Source organism: Psammomys obesus, unplaced genomic scaffold, assembly GCF_907164565.1.
Source record: "Psammomys obesus unplaced genomic scaffold, mPsaObe1.curated_primary_1811, whole genome shotgun sequence".
In the NCBI taxonomy this organism is placed as follows: domain Eukaryota; kingdom Metazoa; phylum Chordata; class Mammalia; order Rodentia; family Muridae; genus Psammomys; species Psammomys obesus.
This window is the reverse complement of record NW_026595981.1, coordinates 22,338,593-22,364,983: the sequence shown is the minus strand read 5'-3', so window position 1 is coordinate 22,364,983 and position 26,391 is coordinate 22,338,593. Positions and strand designations below refer to the sequence as shown.

General features: G+C 42.7%; 1 protein-coding gene across 4 annotated transcripts in view; it reads right to left on the bottom strand.

Annotated features, from left to right (window-relative positions):
• Window positions 1-316: 316 nt before the first annotated feature.
• The window catches only part of Cdk12 (cyclin dependent kinase 12), an 81,204-nt gene continuing 55,129 nt past the window's right edge, over window positions 317-26,391 (bottom strand). Inside the window, exons 15-18 of one of the 4 annotated variants that reach the window (XM_055619676.1) lie at window positions 15,438-15,535; window positions 14,841-14,961; window positions 10,660-10,761; window positions 317-2,125 (exon numbers count right to left, since the gene is read on the bottom strand). In XM_055619676.1, coding sequence (XP_055475651.1) covers window positions 14,924-14,961; window positions 15,438-15,535 — 136 coding nt within the window. In that variant the 3' untranslated portion in view covers window positions 317-2,125; window positions 10,660-10,761; window positions 14,841-14,923. Of the gene's footprint in view, window positions 2,126-10,659; window positions 10,762-14,840; window positions 14,962-15,437; window positions 15,536-26,391 lie in introns of those variants that run through there. The other 3 variants (XM_055619674.1, XM_055619675.1, XM_055619678.1) reach the window with 3 other exon arrangements.

Sequence of the window (26,391 nt, the reverse complement as noted above, 5' to 3'; positions counted from 1 at the left end):
TCCACCAACATGCACGTGGTTAGTAAAACTACAGATATCTTAAGAGTTAGCAACATAGCCCAGCAAGTCAAGTTTCTTTGCCACCAAGTCTGACAACCTGAGCTCCATCACCAGGACCCACATGGTAGAAGGAGAAAATCAATTTCCATAAGTTATTCTCTGAACTTCATATGCATGCTATACACCCCACCTCAACACACTTCCATATGCACAAACAACTGAAAATGAAAGAAATCTTTGCAAGATTAATAGACTCCATCAATATCAATATTCTAGATTATATTTTATTACAGTTTTACAAAGTAGTATCATTCAGGGGCCTCTTGTTTTTGTATGTATGTATGTGTATGTACATATGCATGTATACACACACAAATATCTATCTCTGTGGGTACACACGTGATCATGCATGTAGATCCTAGAGGTTGATGAGTATCTTACTCTATTACTCTTCACCTTATTTTTTGACACAGGATTACTCACTGAACGAAAGAACCATCAATTGGTCAGGATGGCTGCTCAGCAATTCTGGGACCCACCGGTTTCTACTCTACCCCCTAGAGCTGGGATTAAAAATGTGTCTGTGGAAGATGTGAACTCAGGCCCTCATGGTTATATGGAGACACATCTGCTCAGTGAATCATTTCCCCAGCCCCAGCCCCTTTTTTAGAGACAGGGTTTCACTACATAGCTATGACTAGCTTAGAACCATGTACACTAGAGTGGCCTCAAACTCATAAAATCCTCCTGAATGTTGTGACTGAAAAGGTGCACCACCACACCCAGCCTGTTTTCTTTTACTTTGTTTTTTGTAATGGCAGGGTTTCACTTTACCCCTGGCTGGCTGTAACTCATTCGGTAGGTCAAACTGGTCTCAAATTTAGGTAATTCTCTTGTTTTAGCCTCTTGAGTGCTGGGATTACAAGAACGAACCATTATACCCAGATCTTGGTATTATTTCTTCAATTGAAAGTCAATCTACAATTATTTCACTTAAAAATCTAAAAAAGCAAGATATGGTAAAACACATCTCTAACTTCAGTACTTAGGAGGTAGAGGCAGGAGGATCAAAAGTTCAATATCATCTTCACTTGCGTAACAGGTCTGAGATAGCCAGGTCTACAGGAGAGCTTGTCTCAACAAAGGATCATGTGAGGCAAAGAGGCAGACAGACTTTTGAGTTCAAGGCCAGCCTGGTCTACAGAGCAAGTTCCAGGACAGCCAAGACTACAGAGAAACCCGGTCTTGAAAAAAACAATAAATAAATAAACAAACAAAGGCAAAACAAAGGAAGAGAAAAAGAAAGGAAGGAAAGAAGAAGCAACCTATCAACTACAATAAAGAACCTCTCTACAGTGCCTTGCCCTTTCGTCTCCACCGTAGAATTCAAAAAAAGAAGATTAAGGCCAAGCATGTTGGTGTATGCCTTTAATTTCAGCATGTGGGAAGCAAAGGCAGGAAGAACTCTGTGAGCTAGAGGCCAGCATGCATAGTAAGTTCCAGGACAGCAAGGACTCATAGAGAGACCCTGTCTCAAAACATACACACGCAGAAAGCGTAAGAAATATTCTCATTACAAAGAGTAAGATTAATATTAAATATTATTCTCATTAGAATCTATCAGTAAAATAATCATAACAATGGGGAATGGATATTTGTATCTGTTGGTCTAATAATTCTACTATTAAAAATGCACAGGATGAGGGCTGACGAGATGGATCAGTGGTTAAGAGCACTTGTTCTTGCTGAAGATCTGGGTTTGGTTCCTAGCACCCATGTCAGGTGGCTGACATTGCTTATAACACCAGCTCCGGGGTATCCTGGGGTCTTCTGACCTCTGCAGGCAACTGCACTCAAGCAGACACAGATGTATACACATAATTATAAAATAAATAGGGGACTGGAGAGATTTCTCAGTGGTTCGGAGAACTGGTTGCATTTCTAGAGGACTTGGGTTGGATTCCCAGCACCCACTTGGCAAATTACAACCATCTATAATTCCAGTTCCAGGGGATCAATGCTCTCTTCTGGGATCCGTGGCCTCTTCTGGGGTCCCTGCCCTCTTCTGGCCTCCACCGGCACCAAGCACCCAAGTAGTGTGCAGACATACATTCAGGAAAAACACCTGTACACATAAAATAATAAAAGAAAATAAATTAAAAATAAATAAATGAACAGGGCTGGAGAGATGGCTCAGTAGATTGCTTGCTGCTCTTCTACAGAATCTAAGTTCAGCTGCCAGCACCCACATTGGGTAGCTCCAACTACCTGTAATTCTAGCTCTGAAAGATGCAATGCTCTCTTCTGGCTCTAGGCCATCTCTCTCAGTGAATAAAGGCACTTGCCTCCAAAGCCTAACAACCTGAGTTCCATTCCCAAAGCTACAGGGTGAAAGGAGACAACTAATTCCCCCAAAATATGCACTCAGCGGCATGTGCTTGCACACGCAGATAAATAAAACATAATTTTAAAAGATGCTCACACAAGTAACCGCAACATTCAGGAAGTAGAGGGAGAATTACAAATTCAAGGTCTTCTTGGACTATAGTGAGTTTGAAGCCAGCCTGGGATGCTTGAAACCCTGTGTCACAAAAGAGGAAAGAGGCAGGCAGATCACTGTGAGTTCAAGGGCAGCCTGGTCTACAAAGTGAGTCCAGGAGAGCCAAGGCTACATAGAGAAACCCTGGCTTGAAAATTAAAAAAAAAAAAAAAAGAAAAAAAAAAAAAAAGAAAAAGAAGAAGAAAAAGAAAAAGAAAGGAGGGGGAGAGGCACTATAAGATGTCAGCTGGTAAAGGTGCTTGCTGCCAAGCCCAAGGACCTTAGTTCAATCTCTGAAACCCACATGGTAGAAGAAGAGAGCCCAAGCTTCCTCTAATTTCCACATGTACCCAGACATGCACATGTCTCCCACCACCAAAAAGTTCAAGGTCACCCAACTACATGAGACCCTATCTCAAAAAAACAGAATCGAAAACAAAAGTGAAAAGTTGCAGAGTGCCAGGCACGTAGCTCAGAAGTAGAATACTTGCATGTGCTATGCAAGATCCTGCTTTGATCTACAGCTAAGGAAAAGAAAAAGATCATGTCGGATTGGGAGGGAATGAAGAAGGGGGCCACAGCTGGAATGCAAAGTAAACAAACTGTAATTAATATAAAAAATAAAAATTTAATTAAAAAAAAAGATCATGAAAAGAGCATGAGGGATAGAGAGATGGTCTGGCAGTTAAACACTTGCTACTCTCAAAAAAGACCCAGGTTCAGTTCCCAGCACCCACATGGCAGCTTACAACTATATCAAACTCCAGTTCTAGGTGATCCAATGACCTCTTCTGGCCTCTAGGGGGACCTGGAACACACTTGGTATTCACACACACACACACACACACACACACACACACACACACACACGCAGTCAAAACATTTTGGTAGTAAGTACTCCTAACAAAGTCATCTCTTCAATCTGAAAGATTTAAGAATTAAATCCATGAATGGTGCAAGACTTTCATTCCACTCAGGAGGCAGAAGCAGGCAAATCTCTCAGTGTGAGCACAGCCTGGCCTACAGAGTGAGTTACAGAAAAGCCAGGGCTACACAGAGAAACCCTGTCTGAAAAGACCAAAATCAAAACCAAACCAACCAACCAAATCCCTCTTACAATTCCCAAACCAAACAACAACAGAACAACAACACCACCAAACAGAAGTCCCAGGTTTGTTTCCTAGCACCTACATGGCAGCTCACAACCAATGTAACTTGAGTTTCAGATAATCTAACACCTTCTTCTGGCCCCTGTGGGTACCAGACATACAAGAAAACATAAGACAAATCACAAAACATACACATAAAACAAATCAATCTTTAAAACAAATAGAAAATGAGCCCTATACTTCAGTATTTCTAGGTAATACAATACTTCAGAAATATGTACAAACAGCACTATGCTTGGTGTACCGTAGGATAATATACATTAATGCCTTGTAAGTGCTAGTTGCTATACTTCCCAATGGCTCTGGCTCTCAGATCTACCCTGGATGAAGCTACACTTTCAAGCAAACAGTGACTAATGTGCTCCGGAACAGTGGCTTTGCTCTTGGTTAGAGAGGTACAAACTGGAGAACCGATTTCTTACGGAGTCTGAAAAGAAACTGTGGCTACTTCCTCTTCTAGGGGACTGCCACCCTTCACATCATGAAAAAACGTCTGGACAATCTCCCAAGCTTGGATACACAGACACAACAGAAAAATAATCTTCAGGGAATCATGGAATCTTTGAAGCAATGTCAGGTCTTCTGGTCATAAAATCAACAGAATTTGGGTCTGGAGAGATGGCTTAGTGGTTAGGAGCACTTGCCATTCTTGCAGAGGACCCAGGTTAACTTCCAGCATCTATACGGTATCTTATAACCATCTGTAATTGATCACAGTTTTTGACCTCTGTGGGCACCAGGTACAGACATGGTACACAGACAGACAAGCAAGTGAAATGTCCATACACATAAAAATAAGCAAAAACCCAACAGTACACTTCTGCATTAATGACTGTCGACTGAGACCACTTGAGGGCCAGGCCTCACATATTCTTTGACAAAATTCTCACACTCTTGAGGAATAGTAGTTTAATTTGCATTTTTAAAAATTTGTCTTGAAACAGCAGAGCTAGAGATTTTAATGTAGATTTTAAGCACTAGAGTTAAAACAAGGGAACCTTGATGAAAAAGTAAGACATGCCCAAGAATGAAGGCTTCTCAAAGAATTGTTGTAATTACTGTCTTTTTTATTTGTTTGTAGAACAGACTGGCCTCAAACTTACAGAGATCCGCGTGCCTCTGCCTCTTGGAGTACTGGGACTATAGGCATTGTACCTCTGTGCCCAGCTAGGATTGTTGTCTTACTTGCATTTCAGACCAGGAAATGCATAGCTTGGAGTATCAGGTAAGTAGTGGAGCCGGCACCAGAAAGCAGGAATGCCTCTGAAACTTGTGATCTAACCACCATAAAAACTATTTTTCAAAGTCTCTAGTACTGCACTGTGTGGAAATTGTGCTGGGGCTATGTGGAGGAGTTCTGGAAAAGAACCATGTTTACCCAATGTTCCCTGGGTAGGCACAAGACTTAAATTCATCACAGGCAGAAGGACTGATCTGAAGAAAAAATTTCATTCTATGAGTAAATTTTTTCATGTTTAACTCAACCCTTTCTGCTAAAATCCAATCCCTTTTTCTCTCTTCCATTTCCATGTAGATGATGATAGGTACCCAGCTCTCCTCCACGAAAAGTCCTAAGGAGATAGTGGTGGAAGAGGGGGGTGTTTCCTCTCCCTAGCTCTGCTGAGATTATTACTAGGATGTTTGTCTCTCTTCAGTCACTTGAATCTAACCCATGTTATGAAACCAAGAGGAATGCGGGAGAAAATGAACCACAAAAGGAAAGCAGAAAGGAGAACCCCAACCAAATCAAGAAGGCCAGCTGGGAGAATACCTAGAATCTCTTGGGACCTTAGCAAGTGAAGGTTTTTTCAACAGGCTCAGCAGCAGGCTTCAAGTCGAACATCAACCCCACTGTGGTGCTCTGGTCAGTATCTCCCAAGCTAGTAGCTTTTCTCTCCATGTGACATCTACAGTTACCTTGCTCAGACAAGAAGGAAGGGCTATAGGTTTTACCACACTTCTCCCCTTCCATTCCGATATTACTTTGCTGGATTGAGCAAGTTAGACAATTCAATGAAGGACTACAGAGATGTCTGGGGAAAAGGACAATTTTGGCAGGAGGATATCAAGATCCTAAAGCTAGGTCCAGAGGAGCTCTTCTGGGACCTCAAGGCCAGATCCAAAACTCTTTCTTCTTTTCTCCTCATACAAGAGGCAGAAGGACAACTGGGTCTACGGCCATATCACTGACCTCACCTGATCTCAGAAACTAAGCAGGATCAGGCCTAGCTAGTATTTGGATTGCAGAACAACTAAGGCCAAAGATTGGACACAGAACACAAGAACATGTCTTGTTCCTTCCTCTGTCTTCATACATTACTCCACTTGGGGTCCAAAGCATGTCCACATTTCACTTTGGTTTCCCTTGACCCATCTACCCTATGGACAGGATAGAGTTAATGGCATGATATGGGCAAGCTATAAATTTCCCATCAGTGTGGAGAGAACAGGATTGTTGGCAGGGAGGGGGCTGGGCTGGGGGGAATCTGGGAAAAAGCCAGGAGGTTGTCTCTAGGTAACAATAAACACTGCAAGCAAGGAGCAGCTGTTACACTTACTCTCTCTGCATCACAATGCTGAAATAACACTAATAAACCAGTGTGCCCAATGCACAGGCATACACACACTTAGGGCCAAGGCCCAGTTGCACCTCTAGGGCTACCTCTGCTCCAGAGCAGGGTCCTTGATGCCATAGACATAGCGGTCCAGGCCTGGTGTACTTGCGGGGAAGGATGAAGCTAATGCATGCTTCCCAACTCAAAGGCACTCATTTGTGGAGTCAGGTTGGGCAGCGGAGGCTAAGAATACAATTCAGGTCTTCGATGTTCAGTGGTAGAAACAATTCAAATTCAGATATCTCTGAGCTGGGAAGACAGGAAGAGAGGGGGGAGGGAGAGAATGAGAGAGAGGGAGAATGTAGGGAAAGATAATTACTTAACATGTCTGGTCAGACTGGTAATCAGGTGGCCAAAAATTGAGCTGACCAGTGGGAAATGAAAGAAAAGGGAGCAGAGAAAGAAATTTAAGAAGGAAGAAGATTAAGAATGAAGAATGTGTTATCTCTCTTGGGGCTAGAGTCCCCATACCTGCCTACAACCTCACTGAATATCTAGGCTTCCCTTATAATACAAGTTTTATAACCAAGGCTAAGCATTCTTAGTGTTGGTTTAGTTCAGAACTAAGCTTTTCAGTAAGGGTCCCAAAGCTCCTTATACTGCCAGGAAGGAGGAAGAGAAAAACTGATCCTATCTTCCTGAATGAAGAACAGTTCATCTATAGCTGTGCACCATGGCGCACACCTGTAATCCCAGCGCTCTAGGAGGCAGAGGCAGGTGGATCTCTGTGAGTTGGAGGCCAGCCCGGTCTACAAAGTGAGTCCAGGACAGCCAAGGGTTACTACACAGAGAAACCCTGTATCAAAAAACCAAACCAACCAACCAACCACCACCACCACCACCACCACCACCAACAACAACAGTCAATCTGTCTTTCTTCAACAAAGCCATCTCTAGATCACCAGGAGTGATGGATACAGGACCCTTGCTCTGGTTAGAAAGCTAAGCTTCAAGCCAGCAATAAAAAGAACAGAAATAGACAAACAAGAACTCACGATCTAACATCGAACACCTGCCCAAAAGTCAGGGTGTTTATTATCATGTGCCTAGATATACTAGTATCCAAAGTCCCTATTGTTCTCTCTCTTTGCCAGTTCCAGACACCAACTGCGATGGGAGATACATATTGCCCACCTGATGTCTGAGAGAGAAGAACAGCAGTACTTCTGAATGTCCGTGACTACAACCATTTCCCAACTTACACCAATATCCTGTTTAGCAGTTTAAATGTCTGTAGCTGCACCTCTTTGGTCCAAGGTGCCTGATTCTAGTAAGGAGTACACTAAGCACAATCTTTCTTGGTTCTGGTCTTATACTAGTATTTGTCTTGTTTTTGTTTTTTCTTATTAAATTTATATTGGCAATGGAGAGATGGCTCAGTGGTTAAGAGCACTGGCTGCTCTTGCAGAGACCCAGGTTCAGTTTCCAGCACCCACATGGCAGCTCACTACCACCTGTAACTCCAGTTTCAGGGGATCTGTTGTTCCCTCTGGTCTCCACAGTACAGTAAGCATAGACATACATGCAAGCAAAACACAAATACATGAAATAATATTCAAAAAAGAAATTTCTGACACTAGATATGGTAGTACAAGCTTATACTTCCAGCACTTTGAAAGATGAGGCAAGAGGATTGGGACGTGGAGGCCAGCTGGGGCTACACAATGAGATTCTGACTCAGCAACCACCCCCACCCTGAAAACTTTTCTGTTAGAGCACTAGGCAGGCAACCGAGGCATAACAGTACCAGTTGTTTATCAGGAAAACTTCTCTTTTGGAAGGTGCCCAGGATTCCTGAGTTGCCTGCCCCAAATGGGTGTGTAACATTCTCTGTGTAGCCTATAGAGATAGTAGGGCAATGGCTCAATCTTTATTTGTAAGACGCCTCACTGGGAAAATTCAGCTACTCCTGCTCATTTCTTTCCCATCTCTCCCTTTCTTTTCATAGTTGGGGCATTTCCTAATCTAGATGAGAGATTTTTCATCTACAGAGCTCAGAGTGGGCAGGACTGGGGCAAAAGAAAACTAACAGACTTGATCCCCCTTCCCCTCTGTTGTTTTCATGAACCACCCCCATTGCTGTGAGTCACCAGAACCTCAAGCTCTGCTGAACGCCAGCAGCCTTTTTCCTCCCCATCTCACAGACAGGCAAATATGTACCCAGTGAACCCCAGTGCCCACCAATCTCCTACCATAGGACCATAGCACTCTATTTCATCCCTAGGAATCTGTAACACAGACACAGAGATGAGTGAGCAAGAGAGACCCTAGCATATGCTCTGTGCTGGGGCAGAAAGCAGGCTGCCTGCACAGTGGAACAGGACCACCAGCCAGGCGAGCTGGCACACTTGGGCATATAGCCATAAGCATGTAAAAGGAAGAATATGGGGTATAAATAATGTTCAAAATTAGACATCCCTTGGTTTCATCTCTGGCCTGTTTTCTTTTGAGGGGGCCAGTAGACTCCATGGCATTGCTACCTCTGTCAATGTCTTTCTCTGCTTTCCTTTCTGCTTAAGGCTTTGGAAGATGCAGGAAGATCTGCACAACTGCTTTCTAAGTATCAATGTGAGAGGTTCAGATTTCCAGATCTACCCTCAACCCATGGGAAAACTGAAGAGAAAAGGAAAAAAGGGCCCCATTAGAATAAAATGCTAGGCCAATGCTGACTTACTCCCAGAAGGCAAAGAATTCTGGTTACTGCTATCTCGTCCCGCTGTATGTACTTCATATCTAAGTATTTTCCTACAAAGAGTCTTGAATTTCTTTTGGACTTCAGAGCAGACTCTAGACTTGAACTTAAGGTTATAGATCTGGCACTCCGGGATTTGCTCGGGAGGGAAAGCAACGCTATTCCTCAGAGAGTATCTACAATGTCGAGTGAATGCTTCCTTATGCCTCCAATACACTGGAGCAGGGATGAACCGATTACCAAGAACAAAAAGGAGCAGGCTTGTATATAGAAAGAAACTACCTTCCTTCCTTCGCTCTGTGCACAGTAGCCACCATTCCCAAACGATATTCACTATGGCTGTCCTGGACTATACTGAGCAGCTAGTCCCACAGGTGTAACTACAGGTCTCAGTTCTAAAATGTCAATACTTCTCTTCTTCCTCATCTCCCTGACAGGAAAGCTTTTGGTACAGTGTCCTGATAGTGACAGTCCTAAGGCCCTTGGAAGCAGGAAAGGGCCTAGAAGGACTTTTTCCAGACTATCCTAGGGGATACGAGAGCCTCTCACCCCGTATGCGAGAAACAGACTGTGACAGCCCCTGACAGTCTAAGGCAGATCAAGATATGGCTGGAAGCTGCAGAGGCGGATCCTGCTTTTCTCAAGGGCCTGGAGGTAAAAACAGGTTACTAAGGTAAAAGACAGTTCTAAGGGTGGAAGGAAGGTAAGGATAAGAGTTGGAAAGTGTGGTCAATTCTATCGGTATTGCCTTCAAACCTTGCATCCTATCCTGCCTCCACCTCAGTTTAGCCTCATGAAGCACAGATAAAAGAATGTTGAAGATTTTGAGAAAAGAGGAGAATGCTGAGAAATGACACTTTTGACAATCTAGTAGGAAATCCCTCCATTACCTTCATTCACCCTTCTCTTCCTGGCCCTAGCATATGAGCAACAAAGAAAGTTAGGGAATGGAGATATAGACAGCTGGCAACGTGCCCTGTTTTACAGGCTAAGCCGTCAATGCAAGCGCCAGAAGGGACCGAGGGTACTACGTGAACTGAGGGACATTTCTATTTTGCAGAGCCTTGCATTTGAACACTGGCTCTATCATAGTCGTGCACAAGAGGTGTAAATTACTATTGACATTTTGGCAAAACTGTTTCTAATTGCTTATATTACAGCACAGAAACTTGTTATGGTAAGATTTTCTTTTAAAAAAATTTAGTCTTGCTGGGCTCAGTGGTCAAACCTGTAATCCCAGCATCTGTGGAAGCAGAGGCAGGCAAATCTCTGTGAAATTGAGGCCAGAATGGTCTACAAAGTAGGTTCAGGACAATCAAGGCTACACAGAGAAACCCTGTCTCAAATCAAACAAACAAAAAAATGTAGTCTTACTTGAGAGATTTGCCTTTTGGTTAAATAATTGAGGAAGCTGGGGCATTTCCTTCCCTTAGGCCTTAAAAGACATGGCAAACTCTACAAAGAGGTGGGAGGAACGGAACGGATAGGGGATGTTCCCTATCGCATCTCTTATAGCATGTGCCTGCTGGGCTTTCCTAAACTGTTTCCAACACTCAGCAAGACAGTGACGTGCGACTTCAGGCAGCGGACAGAACATCCTGCTTATGCTTTTCACTTCACTTTCTTCCCTCCTTCCCTACCTACCTCTCTTGCCCCGTGATCCCAGGAACTCTCAAATCCAGAACATAAAGCAACTTCAGGGATGGATTCAACTCGTTCCTCCTCTCTGGGTCTTGGCTTCCACATCTAAATAATGAAGGGGTCAGGCAAAATGAGCTCCAAGTTCCCTTCTTTGCAACAGTAAGGTTCTAAGATTCAGACCCAAAGTCACCAGCTTTCATTTGCGTGCCATTTTGCATGTAACCTCTATGGTACTTATTTCCCACAGAAATGTATAGAAATGACCCCAAACACTGTCTTTTTCAAATCCTCTTTCCCACAGTCCCATGTCCATGTCACTAGCTCTTATCCTGTCTCTTCAGGGACTTCAAAGTTCTTCCCCATTTCCCTTTCATAACCTTACACTCTCTGAGATCAGCCCATCTAGACAGAACTGCAGGAGAAAGAAAACAGCCTTACCTACTATTCTGGCTGCGTATTTAGGCTGCAGACCTGAGTCAATCAGCACAATTCCATCTCTTTTGGAGGTCCTGGCAGTTGGGGGGAAATCCTGGCACCTTTCCCCAGTGCCTCCCCTCCTCCTCCAACCCGCTATTCTCCATGCCAGAACGCAAAGTGGCCAGTGATTGATGGGCCTGGGTTCCCGGTAACCGCACCCAATGGCCCAATCCTCCTCCCTTATCCAATCCCTCCCCTGTCCCTATTCAGAGATCAGATTGTCTCATGTTGGTCCCTGAGGTCCCATTAATTAAAAATACATCCAATTAAATGGCAGGTGAAAACGTGCTATTGGCGCTCTACACCCCCCTGCCCCGGCTTGGTCTTTCCACCCCACCCCCTTTAAGGCTCAGCTGTGCTTTGAGCTGAGAAAAAAAAAAAAGATGTGGAGAAAGGAAGAGAGCAGAGGAAGACATAGGGTAGGAGTATGACATGGGGGGTACTTGAAACTTTGCCAGGGTAGCATGTGCCAGTCTGGGAGGGTGGCACCATGCCCTGGTGTCTAATTTCTGGAGGTGTGAGTAGGTTAAGTCAGTTGAGTATCCACCTCCATTTCTCTTAAAGGGACAGAGGGTAGTCAGAGGGTATGCCTAGCTGTACTGCCCTGCTTCTGAGTTTGACAGGTGAGGAACAACAGTGTAAATGGCAGAGGGACCTTTGGAGTGGGTAAGATATTCAGAGGCAAGAAGGGTCTGAGTCATTGCTATACCCCTTTCTGCTATTCCTCAAACTAGGAAGATAAAGGGCAACTGGCTGGGACCCAGGTGACAAGGCATGGTAATGTTCTAGAGCTTGGCTAGGTCTACCCATGCCTACAAGAGAGATGAGAGAAAAATGAAGAGAGGAAGGAAGATGCCATAATTTGAGTGGGAGTAGATGGGTTAATAGGATTAAATACACACAGATGGATGTTCATGGGGATACCATGTCCCTGAGCACCTGAGGCTCACAGGGACCTGTCCTGTTGGCTCTTTCTGTAAGCAAAGATAGCAGCAGTAGCATCATGTCACCATGGCCTGGCTGTCTAGTAGGATTTGCACAGTGCATCTCCTTGAATCACTGATTGATCTCATTTTCTCCAGTTCTTATGGAGTCCCAGCATTTTGCCAGGTAAGGCATCTGCCTCCAACCCATGTCTTCCTCTGGCCCGAAGTGACACAAGTCAAATGGACATTGACCACTGTTAGAAAGGAGCAAGTAAAGGAGTGACTAAGGGTGGCACACAGAATCAGGAAGCAGAGAGGGTGCCAACTCAGGGTTTCGGCCTGGCTGCCTTGGCAGCCTCAGCACCTCCTCACTTCACTTTAACGCTAATTGGAGATTTTAATCTGCACTGCTGCTCTGCTCGGGGTGCTGGGGGGGAGCACCAGCTGTGCAGTAATTCCAGCAGCACCGACTGTTTAATCAAGCTGTCCTCCTGGGGAGGGGCCTTCAGGCATGGGGGAAGGAGGAAAAGGAGGAAGACCCTGTCAGCTCCCTGAGCCTGTTCATTTTGACTGAGGGCAAACTGTGGGGTCTTCAGTCTCATAGGACCCCAAACCACTTGGCAGGCCCAGCAGAGCCACGACATGGCATAGGATAGACATGAGGCTCTTAGCCATATCAGTCCCTGTCATGCTGTTTTCTGATACTTTTTTTTTTTTTTTTTTTGGCTCAGAGGTCACTGGAGTCTTGGGTGTGCTTTGCACAATCAGACACAAAGATCTATTAGACTTGAATTCTGTAGGTTTGTGTTTGGGGCTGGGGGTGGGGGAGAGGTAACCTACTTTCTCAGTCTCCAGTTTCTCAATTCTTTCTCACCAACAAAGACAGTTTTCTTTGAATACTTGTAGAAAATGTTTTCCCTTCCAAAATCAAACCAACCCTACCCTCCTGAACTGGAACACAACATCTTGGAGGCAAGGGGACAGCTGGAACCAAATAAACCTTAAAGGAAGAGCACCTGGAACGTCTAAGTTCAGTGGGCACCCACTCAATCAGCAGGCCTGAAGGGCCAAGTGCTTAGGCTTTAGGGCATTAAAAAACAAAAAAAACCAAACCAAACCAAACCAAACCAAGACAAAACAAAAACAAGTGGTATCAGTTATTTTTTCTGGCTTCTGGGCCCTGTTCTCAGGCTCTCTGGGAGTGTTTTTGATCCTATCCCTGGAAAGAGTGCCCTCATCAAATCATTTCCTAAAGGGCTTCGGTTTTAATTGGTCTGCAGTGCCCTCATGTGGTAGAAATTAGCACTGCAGTTGTCCCACTGGCCAGACTACTTTGAGGAATCAGGTAAACGGGCTGACAAACAAGTAGCAGTTGTAATTGTTGGTGCTCTCTAAGCCATCAATGAACTTCACCCATATGTACTACCTAACTCCTTCCCGGGACATTTCCTGCTTCCTAACATCTGCTTTATCTCTCTTACCCAGTCTGTCACACATGCTCTCAGGGAAGTAGCACCTGACTCAGATCAGGACATAGTGAGGTCTGCTGCTTCTGCTGTCTAGGTTGCAGAAGTGAGAGAGGCACTGCAGAGAGGGGCCAGAGAGCCAAAAGGATAAGGCAGTATCAGCTGGGTGTGGTAGCACACGATTTTGATCCCAACACTCAAGAAGGCAGAGACAGGTAGATCTCTGGTCTACAAAGTGAGTCTAGGACAGCTAAGGCTACACAGAGAAATCCTGTCTCAGGAAAAAAAAAAGAAAAAAGAAAAAAGAAAAAGAAAGGCAGTGTCACCTCTAGCAAGCGGTAGGCAGGAAGATGCTCTAATCTCCTGACAACTCTCCATAGGTCTTAAAATAAAGCAGACACCATATTTAAAAGAGTAACATCAAGTGGTTAACTATAACCTAGAGCCATTTCTTTCCCACTCCCTGGGGTATGTGGAGCGTTAGGGAAAGGTAAGATGCTAGTCCTAAGGAACAGACACTAGATAAACACTCTCAAATATCCAGGTATTTTCAGTTAGGCCTTCAGACTTTCAGCCTTCAAGAGAGAGGATATGGGGGCTGGAGAGATGACTCAGAGGTTTAGAGTACTGGCTGCTCTTCCAGAGGTCCTGAGTTCAATTGTCAGGAACCACATGGTGGCTCACCTTATAATGAGATCTGGTTCCCTCTTCTGGCGTACAGGTGTACATGCAGACAGAACATTGTGTACATAAATCTTAAAAAAAAAAAAAAGGCTATTTTTTAAAAAAAGAATTTATTATTTATACAGTTTTCTGCCTGCATATGTGCCTGTATGCCAGAAGAGGACACCAGATTTCACTATAGATGGTTCTGAGCCACCATGTGGTTACTCAAAATTGAACTCAGAACCTTTGGAAGAACACCCAGTGTTCTTAACCTCTGAGCCATCTCTCCAAGAGACGGTATTTGTTACTGGGTCATTCTTTATCAGTATCAAAGTCTATTTGTTTATTGGTCCCTTCCCATACCTGCTAAATTAGGGAAATGGTTCTGAACTCAACAGAAAAAGATTACCATTTGATGTACAGCAGAAGGGCATCTCTAAAGATTAGGACTTGGAAATACTGAGACAAAGAGTTGAGTTACAAATGCCTTCCCTTTTTGGAGACATTCAACAAAAATATTCCTTGAGAAGCTAGATGTAGGTCATGTAGTCCTAGCTCATCTAGGTGCAGGAGAGGGAGAGAAACAAATACAAGAGATAGAGAGAAGGAGACAGAGTTCATCATTTGTGAGTTGTGTGAATAAGCATACCTACCAGCAGGAAAGGAAGCTGGAGGTGCCAGCTCTGGGTATTAAAGACAGGAAGCAGCCTGCAGGCCTCTACTTCTGGTGTCTCATGCAGTGTTTGGATATGTGGAACCTTCCACTGAACCTAGAAAAAAGGCAGTAAGAGGTTAGAGGCAACGAGAAGAGATAGTATTGATAGTATAAGTCAAGACTGTCCTATCTTGACTTAAAGAAATACAAAACAAAACAACAGCATTTTTGGGGGAAAGGTGTTTATGTATGAAGGGGTGTGGGCAAGTGAGAAAGTCACCCTAAAGGAGGCTGAAAATAACTGAGTAATAATGCCAGTACTCCACTGTAGAGGCATATCCATTAACACAGAAGGAAATAACTGCTACTGCTAGTGAGGGGCTCATTCTAGCTGGAAGAGAGCTTGTTAACTAAAAGGTAGGATACCAGAACAGGGCCAAATAAAAAGCTCAAAAAAACCTTCCGGGCATTTTGAAAAAGGGAAAAAAAAAAAAAAAAAAAAAAAAAAAGACCTCCCTGACCAAGTATGGGGTACTACTCCATGTGCAATCAGGCCAGTGGCTTCTGACATGAAGAGCTTTAAGTCCCTACCTGGCTTCAAGTTTTGTGAATGAGACTGACAGGCTCTGGATGCGAGGTAACTGATAGATGTCCCTGAGTTCTTCAGGGGCCATCCCTGCTGCTGCCATCTGTAATGAAAAGAGGCTACATCAGACACAAGGCAAGGGTCCAGAGAGCAAAGAGGGTCTTTGGTCAGCGTAAATTATTGTTGTTTCTCCAGTTCTCTTAGACCTGAATTCCCCAAGTATCAAATGAATCTAAAGAGTTGACTGTTCCAGATATCTACCTCCAAGAAACTAGCTCCTAGGCTGATAAGTGAAAAACCATGGCCCTGATATGTAGACACATTTCAGGAAATTCAACAGAAGCTGTAAAACATGGAAATACTATAAAGGGCAATGTACGTTAGTGTTGATACAAGCTTAATGCAAAATTCTACCTTGGAGGAGGCAACCACATTTAACCAGATCACCAGTTTGGAATTGAGGTTCTCTTGTTCATCAAAGCTTTGGTTTTGTTTTGTTTTTTTGTTTTTGTTTTTTTGAGACAGAATTTTGCTGTGTATCCTAAGACTTGTTTTGTAGACCAGGCTGGCCTCAAACTCACAGAAACCTGCCTACCTCTGCCTCCCTGAGTGCTGGGATTACAGGCGTGTACCACCATGCTGGCCTATCAAAGCTTCTTTAAGAGAAGTTCTGAGGTAGAAAATGGCCTTAATTATGAAGCAGAAAGGTTTTCAGGAGAGCAGACTTGTTGCAATTTGGGCAAGTAGGTCTATCATGCATTTCCTAGGCAGGAACAGAGTCTTTGTCTTCTATTCTGTAAACTATAGTGCAATGGACTAACTGTAAACAATGTATAATGGGATCTATCCTTTGTTATCCACAGACAATATCCATTTGGCAGATCCCCTAATCACAATCTCCAAGTTGCCTAGTGTTTCCCTGCTTCCTTCAGCACTTCCCTTTTTGCTATTACAGGCTCCCTATGTTTTATGTCCAGAGAAAGCCAAGCACAGGAAAGGGCAGTAGACCTAGCTCCAGGATGAGATGACTTACAGTACCTGTCCCACAGGCCAACCATCTGATCAGATTATTTTGGGTTCTGACCAATGTGAAACATTTTTCCTTATGCATAGTCCAAGAACACCAAATACTGTTTCCCGCTTCCCATAAATAAGTGAAAGGCAGAAGGTCCCCACCAATATCCTTGAATCTGGGAGTAATCTGTTTTCCCTTGAATCCCACGATTCCATATGCAATTCAGAGACACTCTCTCCCAGCTCTATTTTGATTCTTTCCAACATAACTTTATTGTAATGTCACAGAACCTAAGCTGAGATTTGTATGAGCTTTTCACACTGCCTCTGAGCAACTTTTCCTATTATCAGTCCCCCTTGCTTGTGGCTAAGGATTCCTTAAAAATTTGGGTAACTATAAGAGCATTAGAATCTTTGGCTGTGGCTACCACTTTTTCCCCAACAGATCAGAGTCCTTCTATGAAAAAAAATATTTATAAAATTTGTATGTCACTGCTTCTTTTAAATCATATTGCTTATTATATGTGTATGTAAGGGGTATCTGTGCCACAGTGCATTTGTGGAGGTCAGAGGACAACTTGTAGTAACTGGTTTTCTCCTTCCATCATGTCGGTCCTAGGGATGAAGCTCAGTTTGCTAGGCTTGGCAGAAGGCACCTTTACAAGCAGAGCTGTCTTACTGGCTGTGAATGAGTTTAACTTCTTTAAGACAGGCTCTCACTGAGTAGCTCTGGCTGGCCTCAAGATCTGCTTCCCTTCACCTACTGATCCCTGGAGGGTTAAAGTTGTATGTTACTACACCTGGTCACTAAGAGAGTATACTTGAAGGTAGAAATACATAGTATGGTTCTGTACTAATAACTTTAAATCTACTTTTCTCCCTCAAATTCTGTCCTCCCCCTATTGAGTCTCAGTTTTTTCCTTCTTAAAGTAACTCATGTAGGTTAGTATTCTGCCTCTGGGAGCTAGTCTTAGATGGCTCAACAGTCTCACTGAATGACTACTGTGGATAAGACACTTTCCTTCTTTAAGCTTCAGTATCTTGCTCTAAAGAGAGAGGCTGGATTACATGACCTATTTTCTAGCTCTAAAAATTTATGATTCTGTAAGGTGCAAGAACCAAATGTTCCTTCCACCCCATGATATTTGGGTTTCTCACCCTTCTCTATTCCACCGTAGGAAGCAGGACCCCTGTAATATATGCCTTTCTAGTATACTCTGACTGAAGGGGCAAATGAATCCTAAGAGTTTTTCCATTAAGCGCCAAGCCCTTTAGCCTTAGAAGAGAAGTTAAGGAATGGATCTAACTCTGATCTTGATAAAGCAGATAGGAAACTGCCTCTTCCCACCCTCAGATTGCCACACTTGACTTTGCCCTAGGGAACCTCATAGAAGCAGTGGCTTTGAGTCTGAACAACTGTGTGTAGATGGGAAGAAAGGACACATAAATACACACACAGCAGACAAATAAATATCAAAACACACACATTCCTGTTTTCTCCTACTTTAGGTCTGTACATATCTGTAAGAAGCCTTAGTAAGATGGGACACAGCATCCCAGACTTCCTTCTCCCCAAAGTCAGAAAGGAAGAGACAGTGCGACAAGAGCTACTTGGCTTCCTATAAATTGTTTTGTCCTTCCTCACAGCTGCAATCAGAAGCTAAGGGCTCCCGCAGGCCTTGTTCTGATCTGCTGCAGGCAATGGAGGGTTTTTGAAATGGAGAGGACTTGGCTGCGGCCCCGATTCAGCTGCCGTTGGGGCTGGCTAATGGGCTCATTCGGGAAGACCCCCGCCTGCTGCACTAAAGAGTCCCCTGCCGAACCCCTCCCTAGTCCCAACCCAATTAATAAATGGGGGCTCCCACTTTATGGCTCTGGGAGCAGGAACCAGAGATACAAATGACCCCCAGGGAGGGACAGAAAAAGGCCTTCCAAGAATCAAGCCAGAGAATTGTGGCACACATTGCCACAGGCTAGTCATTTCCCATTCTCAAAGCATTAAAGGGGAAGAAACTGACAAAAAAGAAACACACACACACACACCAAAACAAAAACCAACTAACAGCCAAAAAAAAAAAAAAAAAAAACCCCTCTATTTTCTTTCCCAGATCCAGGATGAGCTAGCATTCTTGATGTATTTGCTACACCCAAGAGACAGACTTTTTTGTCTGGTTTTCTAACCTGGAAAAGGCTTGGCAGGGTGCACACAGACAGGGCCTGCTCCAACCATCGAGCACTGGACAAAGGTACACTGCATGTGGCTAATAAGTACCTGCTTCTTAAAAAGAAAGCTGACACCTCTCCCCTAACTTTCACCATTACCTCAACTGTGTCCTGGAATTCTTATCTGGAAACCACCTCTCACTCCAGCCCCCCATGCACACCCATGCTGTCAGCAAGCCTAACCCTGAAAATAACCCTCCTTTCTTTGGATTCCCCTGGTCTTACTCTAGTGCAAGTCCTTACAGCCTCAAGTCTGGGCAAGGACAGCAGCACCCTAAATAACTGTTTCCTTGGCCCACCCAGTAAAGTTATAAAAGGCTTCAGCATCATTTTTAGCCCATCCTGCTTTGCCCCCTATCCTACTTAACAAACCAAATTTCAAATCCTAGTTCAGGCCAGTAAGATTGGTTCTCCAAATTCATTTCCTAATACATCTTTCCTGTTCCATTCCAGTCAGTCAATTCATGGCCCTCTGTGTAGAACATACATACACCCTCTTCTCCCCTATGTTTCCTCCTATTTTACTTCCACAATGTTAGTGAGAAGCTCTTCTATGGGGCACAGAACCCGTCTTCTCTCTTCCCGAAGTTTCAAAGAATGAGATAGTGAGACAGGAGCTACTTGAGTTGCTAAAAATTACTTGGGGCTACGTGCTGTGTCCTGCCATCTTAACAAGAGTCCTTCTGATTAACTCAGCCTTTTCCGCTTATTTCTTTGCTTTGGCTTCTTGTTGGGGCTACACTTACTTCATAACCTGCACATCCATGTACAGACTTGTAGACTCTTAAGTCTGCACATGCCCATAACCCCAAACTCTTGAGGCAAACTTGAGGCCATCCTGGACTATGGGTTGAAGCCAGGCTGGGTGACACAGTAAGACTTTGTCTCAAATAGAAAAGCACAACAAACTAAACCAAAAATATCAATTCCCTATACCTCAGCCAAGTGTAAGACTCACCTGTCTCCCTGGGCTCAGAAGCTTCCTAAAGGCAGGGCCCTATCATAATGTTCTCAGTTGCCATGACTAATGATATTCCTGCTCCTCAGTGAAGGTGTTCTCATGGCCTAACTCTTTGGATACAGTATACCATTGTATTTCTGGTTGCCACTTACTCCAAAGGACATCAAGTCTTTCCAAAATTACAAATTCAGGACAGGCAGCGGTAGCACACACCTTTAACCTCAGCACTGGACAGGCAGAGGCAGGTGGATGCTAAAAGAAAACAACAACAACAAAAAACCCACAAGGCTACATAGTGAGACCTTGTCTTTTTTAAAAAATAACTTATTTATTTTTATTTTAGGTGCATTATATGTGTGAGGGTGTCAGATCTTGGGGTTAGAGACAGTTGTGAGCTGCCATGTGGGTGCTGGGAATTGAACCCTGGTCCTTTGGAAGAGCAACCAGTGCTCTTAACTGCTGAGCCATCTCTCTAGCCCCAAGATCTGACACCCTCACACATATAATGCACCTAAAATAAAAATAAATAAGTTATTAAAAAAATAGATCTGTGAGTTCCAGGCCAGCCTGGTCTACAGAGCGAGTTCCAGGGCAGCCAGGGCTAACTAGAGAAACCTTGTCTCAAAAAACCAAATAATAATTAAAAGGTACAGATTCAGTTTCATGATTTCAAAGTGTTAAAAGAAAACTTAAAGGGGCAGGCTGGGGGAAAGGGCGGCACAGCCGGAGAGATGGCTCAGTGGTTAAGAGTACTAGCTGCTCTTCCAGAGAACCTGGGCTTGATTCCCAGCATCTACAAGATGGCTCACAACTGCCTGTTACTCCAGTGCCCGGGATCAGTGATGCCTTCTTCTGGCCACACAGCAGGCAATGAGCAGCAGGCAACCACATGGTACAGACATGTATACATACAGGCAAAAAACTCATACACACATTAGAAAAAAAAAAAATCTCCTTGACCCATAGTATTTAAACATTTTCTTTAAAAACTCAAGGATGAAAACTCATTTATTACATTAAAAAAAAAAAAATCTCTCAGGGTGTGGTGACACACACCTTCAATCCCAGCACTTGGGAGCCAGAGGCAGACAGATCCCTTTGTGAAATCCTGGTCTATATAGTGAATTTTAGGATAGCTACAGCTACATAGTAAGACTGTCTCAAAAAACAAAACAAAACCCTATCTCAAACTGGCCTTAAACTTGCTCCAGTATGGCCTTGAACTCCTGACCCTCCTGCCTCTATCATGTCTAAGATTATAGACAAGTTTTAACTACCACGTTTAGGCCTTATTCCCTACTACAGCTAAAATTAATCCTGTATTCCCAGATAAATCTGATTTTTAGATTGAAAATCAACTCCAATGCCGAGTAATCTTGCTCCCTTTAGACCTGTCTCTGATCATTTTAGAATAGTGAAGTTATGTGCTCCTTTCAAAAGCCCAGTGATTATCTCCTTAGCCTAACCTCACTCTAAAATGCTGATTTTTCACTTCCTCTAGATTAGCCTTGGGGTGAAAGAAAAAAAAGTAATCTACTATTCCCCTCATCTCTCAGATACAGCTTGATATCTTCAAAAAGATTTGCCTTTTATTCCTTCCAACCTTTGGTTTAAAGGTGCCCAAAAATTAAGATGCCAAAGCAGTTGTGGGTGATGGCACACACCTTTAATCCCAGTGCATGGGATGCAGAGGCCAAAGCTAACCTGCTCAACGTTGTGGGTTCTAGGCCAGCTAGGACTAGTGAATCCTGCTTCTTAAAAACAATTTTAGTGTATGTGCTGTAGCAAGCACCACTTTCTTAAAAACAAAACAGCTACCTTTCATCAACTCAACTGCAGGATAGAAGCTACTTGGGTTCCTAAAACTTGTGGCTACATGCTGTGTCCTGCCATCTTTTCTTTCAAAGAGTCATTTTGATTACCTCAGCCTTTCCTGCTCATTTCTTTGCTTTGGCTTCTTGTTGTGGTTATACTCACTTGTGTCAGTGTAAAGCTTACTTTACCCTACACTAAATGCAAAGCAATAGCACAGTGCCTACCACCTGGTAGGTATCTTAACATGAGTTGCCCTTTTATTACCTCTTTATCCCAACATCATAGGTTTCTATGCATTTCCAGGGCTGTTTTTTCAGTTGTCAAAGATGGCACCAAAATAATCAAGCTATGTTCTTTTGTAGCCCATTCATTTTGAGTCTATTAATTCATATACTCTGCTGTTCCATCCACTGTTCATCTAAACCAAGGGGAAGACCAACAGTTTGAAGGTTGATCTAAAATATATATCATTTGCAATTTAAAAACTTGTGCCAGGTGTGATGACACATGCCTTCAATCCCAGCACTTGGAAGACAGAGGCAAATGAGGCTATGTGAGTTCCAGGCCAGCCTGATTTATGGCCAGGAATACAGAGAGACATACTCTCAAAAAACAAAACAAAAACTTGGAAAATACAAATAACTTTTAATGTTACTTCCTTATCCCTGAATTCTTGAATCATGTAGACAGTATTGCTATGCAAATGTCACATATTAGCTATTTACTCAATATTTTTATTTATAGGAAAGGCATGGTGGCATGTGCCTTCTTTAATTCCTGTACTCCAAGAGGTAGAGGCCAGACTACTGTAACTAGGAAAGTCAAGAGTTACAGAAGACCCTATCTCAAAAAAACACAACAAAAAAATTACATTTTATTTTGTTGATGTTCTTTAGACTCTCTGAAGAAATGTCTTTAAGCTGGCCAATAGCTTAATAGTCTTTCAGCAGTCTGGGGGTTCTGGGTCCATCCTCTAACCCTAAAGGTACTAGTGTGACCAAGGGAAATTCTTTACTAACAGAACAACCTTAATGGGACCACCCTAAAATAGTGAAGCTCTAAAGCAAACATCCCTTAAATTTTACTAGCACAATCACAATGTCCCCTTCTCATAAACCACTGCCCTTCCTGCCCTATTTCTACCACCTCGTTATATTGTTCTTTGGGTCTTTGGACAAAGTCTATAGGCCTTTGAGTCCTAATAGAAGTTGCAAATAAATACTGGTCTGAAGCAAAAGCTAGAAGTTCCTCAATTAAATCAAGGGCCATTAGGTCTCCTAAGCATCTGTTAAGTCCTGGGAGTTAGTCTGTTCATCCATAACTGAATAAACTCAATTGTGCATTAGCCGGATGCAGAGCGTTGTCTAACATGGATCCTCATTTGCAGAGCGTTGTCTAACATGGATCCTCATTTGGCACCCTGGCAGTTTTGGGATAGCCCTTTCTGTACAGAAAAGATCCTCCAAGACTCAGGCTTTGTTCTTCATTCAGCACTGACTGCTACACTGTATCCAGGCAGTGATGGCCCACACCTTTAATCCCAGCACTCAGGAGGCAGAGGAAGGTGGATCTCTGAGCTTGAAGCCAGTCTGGTCTACAGAGTGAGTTCTAGGACAGCCAAGGTTACAACCCTGTCTAGAAAAAAAAACCAAAAAAAAAAAAAAAACCCCCCCCCCCCCCCCACTTCTTCAGTCTCTCTCAGGTATAGTTTAGTTTAGATACATTGTTTTCCTTTACAACTATCAACCAGAATTTACAGCTATTTTAGATCAAGATACCAAAAGTTTCATTTGTGGGGGCTGGAGGGATGGCTCAGGGTACTTCCACAGACTTGAGCTCAGTTCCTAGCACCCATATTATGCGGCCCACAGTTGCTTACAGTCCCAGCTTCAGGGGTCAGATACCATCCAATTCTGCCGTTCCTGGGCACCTGCATGCAATATGGTGCATAGGCACACAGAAAAATAAATTCTTTAAAAAAAAAAATTTATTTCCAGGTCCTAAGTGAACTTTATATCTGCATCCTTACTTCAGAGAAGTATGCTGAAGCTGAGGACTGAGTAACAGGAAAGCTTCACCAACGATTACTTATCTACAGATTATGAAAAACCAACTCCGTATCAGTCTTTCTCAGTATTGGATTACTAATTTTTGAAATAAGAGATATGAGGGTGACCTAATGACTAGAACATTCTGGCACCCTAGTGAAAATCACCAGAGCATCAAAACCACCTTCATCTACTTTCTACTCTATACCATTAGCCTTCTTCTCATCAACCTTTTTTCCCTACATAGATAACGTAGAAATGTCACCAGCAAAAGCAACACCCTTAGGACAAGGGAGAAGATGAAGAGGTGAAGGTTGAAAGAGTGAAAGCAGAGATACTGAAAACGCAAAAATTCCTTTCATACCTTAGCACTAACAAAGTATGGTTATGGTTATTTTTACTTGTTACCTTCCGTTCCGGAAGTTAAAAGATCCAGATATTCGTTCTTTGAATTACCTGTAAAATTTTTGAAAACTAGGAAACAGTAATAACTCTAAATACTCAGTAGACTTAAATCATCCTGGCAGGATCCTGAGTGGAACATGAAAGAGAAAAAGGTGAAGGGAGGAAGCAAGAAAGTGAAAGGAAGTAGGTAGAATGGTGAGTAACAGCCTAGTGAGGAGGGGTAAGATGGATAGCAACAATGATTGCCACAGGTGTCTTCCAACCTGGGCTGGAGGAATCTTCTACTTATCTTGAGTAATCTTAAGGTTGTAGAAATACTCTGGAAGTGTTCCTGCATATGAAAACCTAGCCAGACAATAAAAATCAACTAGCCTTTTAAAATTAAGGTTGTGTATCTGGGAAAAGAATGCTAAAGAAATTTGAGTACTGAAAAGGCTTTCCGTATGAAAATGGTTCTGTGTATAAAGGGAAAAAAGTTCACGCTAGATGAGTCCTCAGTCTTTTAGATTCAAAATTAAGATAGCCGCCACTACTATAAAAGGGAAACAATAGTCTCTGGTAGCTTGAAATTCATACCTAGTCACAAACATGCAATGCATAATGACCAAAACCAACTCACTGTCTCTGAAGAGACCTGTAACAAGACTCCTGGAAATGGAACAACCTTGAGATCTCCATTCTCCTTCAGGATAAAAAAGGATAGGATTTCTGCCCGCAGGCAAGGGACACCAAAAATGGAGAATTTAGCCCAGGTCAGCAACCTGCAACAGCAGCTTTTTAATCCTTCATTTTCCATGTCCTGGGTGCCTCTTAGGCTTCTAAACTTGCTCATCCCTCATACAGAGTTCAAACATTTTTCTTCTTTCTCCTGATGGATTTTATTTGCCTTCTTTCTAGCTAGATTGCACTGCATATTGTCAAGGCCTCTTTAGTGTTCTAAAACATTTCTTTCCTCTGGTAGAACTGGTAAAGGTTTTAGGAATAGGACAGACTTAAACCAATATATAATAACCATGCTTCACTTCTTGGTTTAGTACTGTATTAGGAAATCTCAAAGGGAGCTGGATACAATGACCCCATGCTGACCCTCTTCTGTAACATTGCAGAAACCAGATTGGGTGGAATGGTGATGAGGCTGGTTTCAAGAGTATCCTTTGGGTCTAAACAGCTTCTTACCAACTTCTTTTGATGGGTGTTGAGCTCAAACCCACTTACCTCTCCTGCCAGGAGGAGTCAGTCAGGGTACATCAAGCTCAACTCTTGATGGCTTCATACTACCATCTGTTTTATACTTTTTTCTTTTAAAATTCATGTTCTTAATAGATTTCCCTAACTCAATTTTTAATTCTCTAGTTTCTACTCTAGCATTTTCAAGTACCTCTCCAAACCTGAGAAATTTTCTTTGTTTTGGTAGTTTGAGTCTATGGCATTTCTGAAAGAGAACCCATAAGATAAAGGAAAAAATGTCCTTCATATATTAGATATGCTCAGAAATTAGAAGTAAATGCAATGGAGCAAAGTGGTATATTAACAGGAAATATTTAATTTTCCAATCTCCACTTTCCATCTTTATAAACTGAAAGAAAAAAATTTAATATATTACAAAATATCTGTACATAGACAAGGTACACCCAATGGGGGTCAAAAACAAGAGAGAGAAAGGAATACAGTGTCAGGAACCTATAAATCAGGGAGAATGAGGTGGCAACTGACACTTTTCCAATGCACCATTCTCTCTCAAAACCTGCTGGTAACCACTTTAGCACTGTACCTATATATGCATATTACACACACACACACACACACACACACACACACACACACACACACACACACAATGTTGGGTGATGATTATGGCATAAACTAACAAAAGTCCTACACACAAATTTGTGCTAACTCTCCTGTTTTAAATATACAGATCTGATGTTATTTGTGAATCCTTATCACCATAGACTGATGAAAAAAAAAACTAAGAAAAATGTGTTAAGCAGATCTGCTTTTAAAACCACATACAAAAAATGATCATTGTCAAGCCAGTTTTGCCTCTTATTCATGAACAAAATAAATTTTCATTTGTTCAAAATAATGTATTTAGTAATGCTACAATAGTTAAAACCCAAACCACTTTTGAATTGAATGAACTAGTTTCTATTTTCCAAACAGGGTGAAAATTAAGCCAAATTTTTACTTCCATTATATTTATAGATAATATAGCTGAAAAATGACCAAAAAACCTTTTCTTCCTCTGCACAGATTTCAAGATATTTAAATGAGTTTTTTTCTCTGCTTTCAGAAGTAATCAAATTATAAAAATACTTTTAAAGGCTAGACTCCCAAAATGGGGTGGGTGAAATGGGCTCAGACACAGACACATGTTCACAGACGCTCTCCCCCTTCCCCAACAGGGACGGGGGAATGGAAGCTTACGGAAATTATTTAGACTATTTGGCATAATTAAAAATATAGTATGACAGAGGGGAAGGGAAAACATTA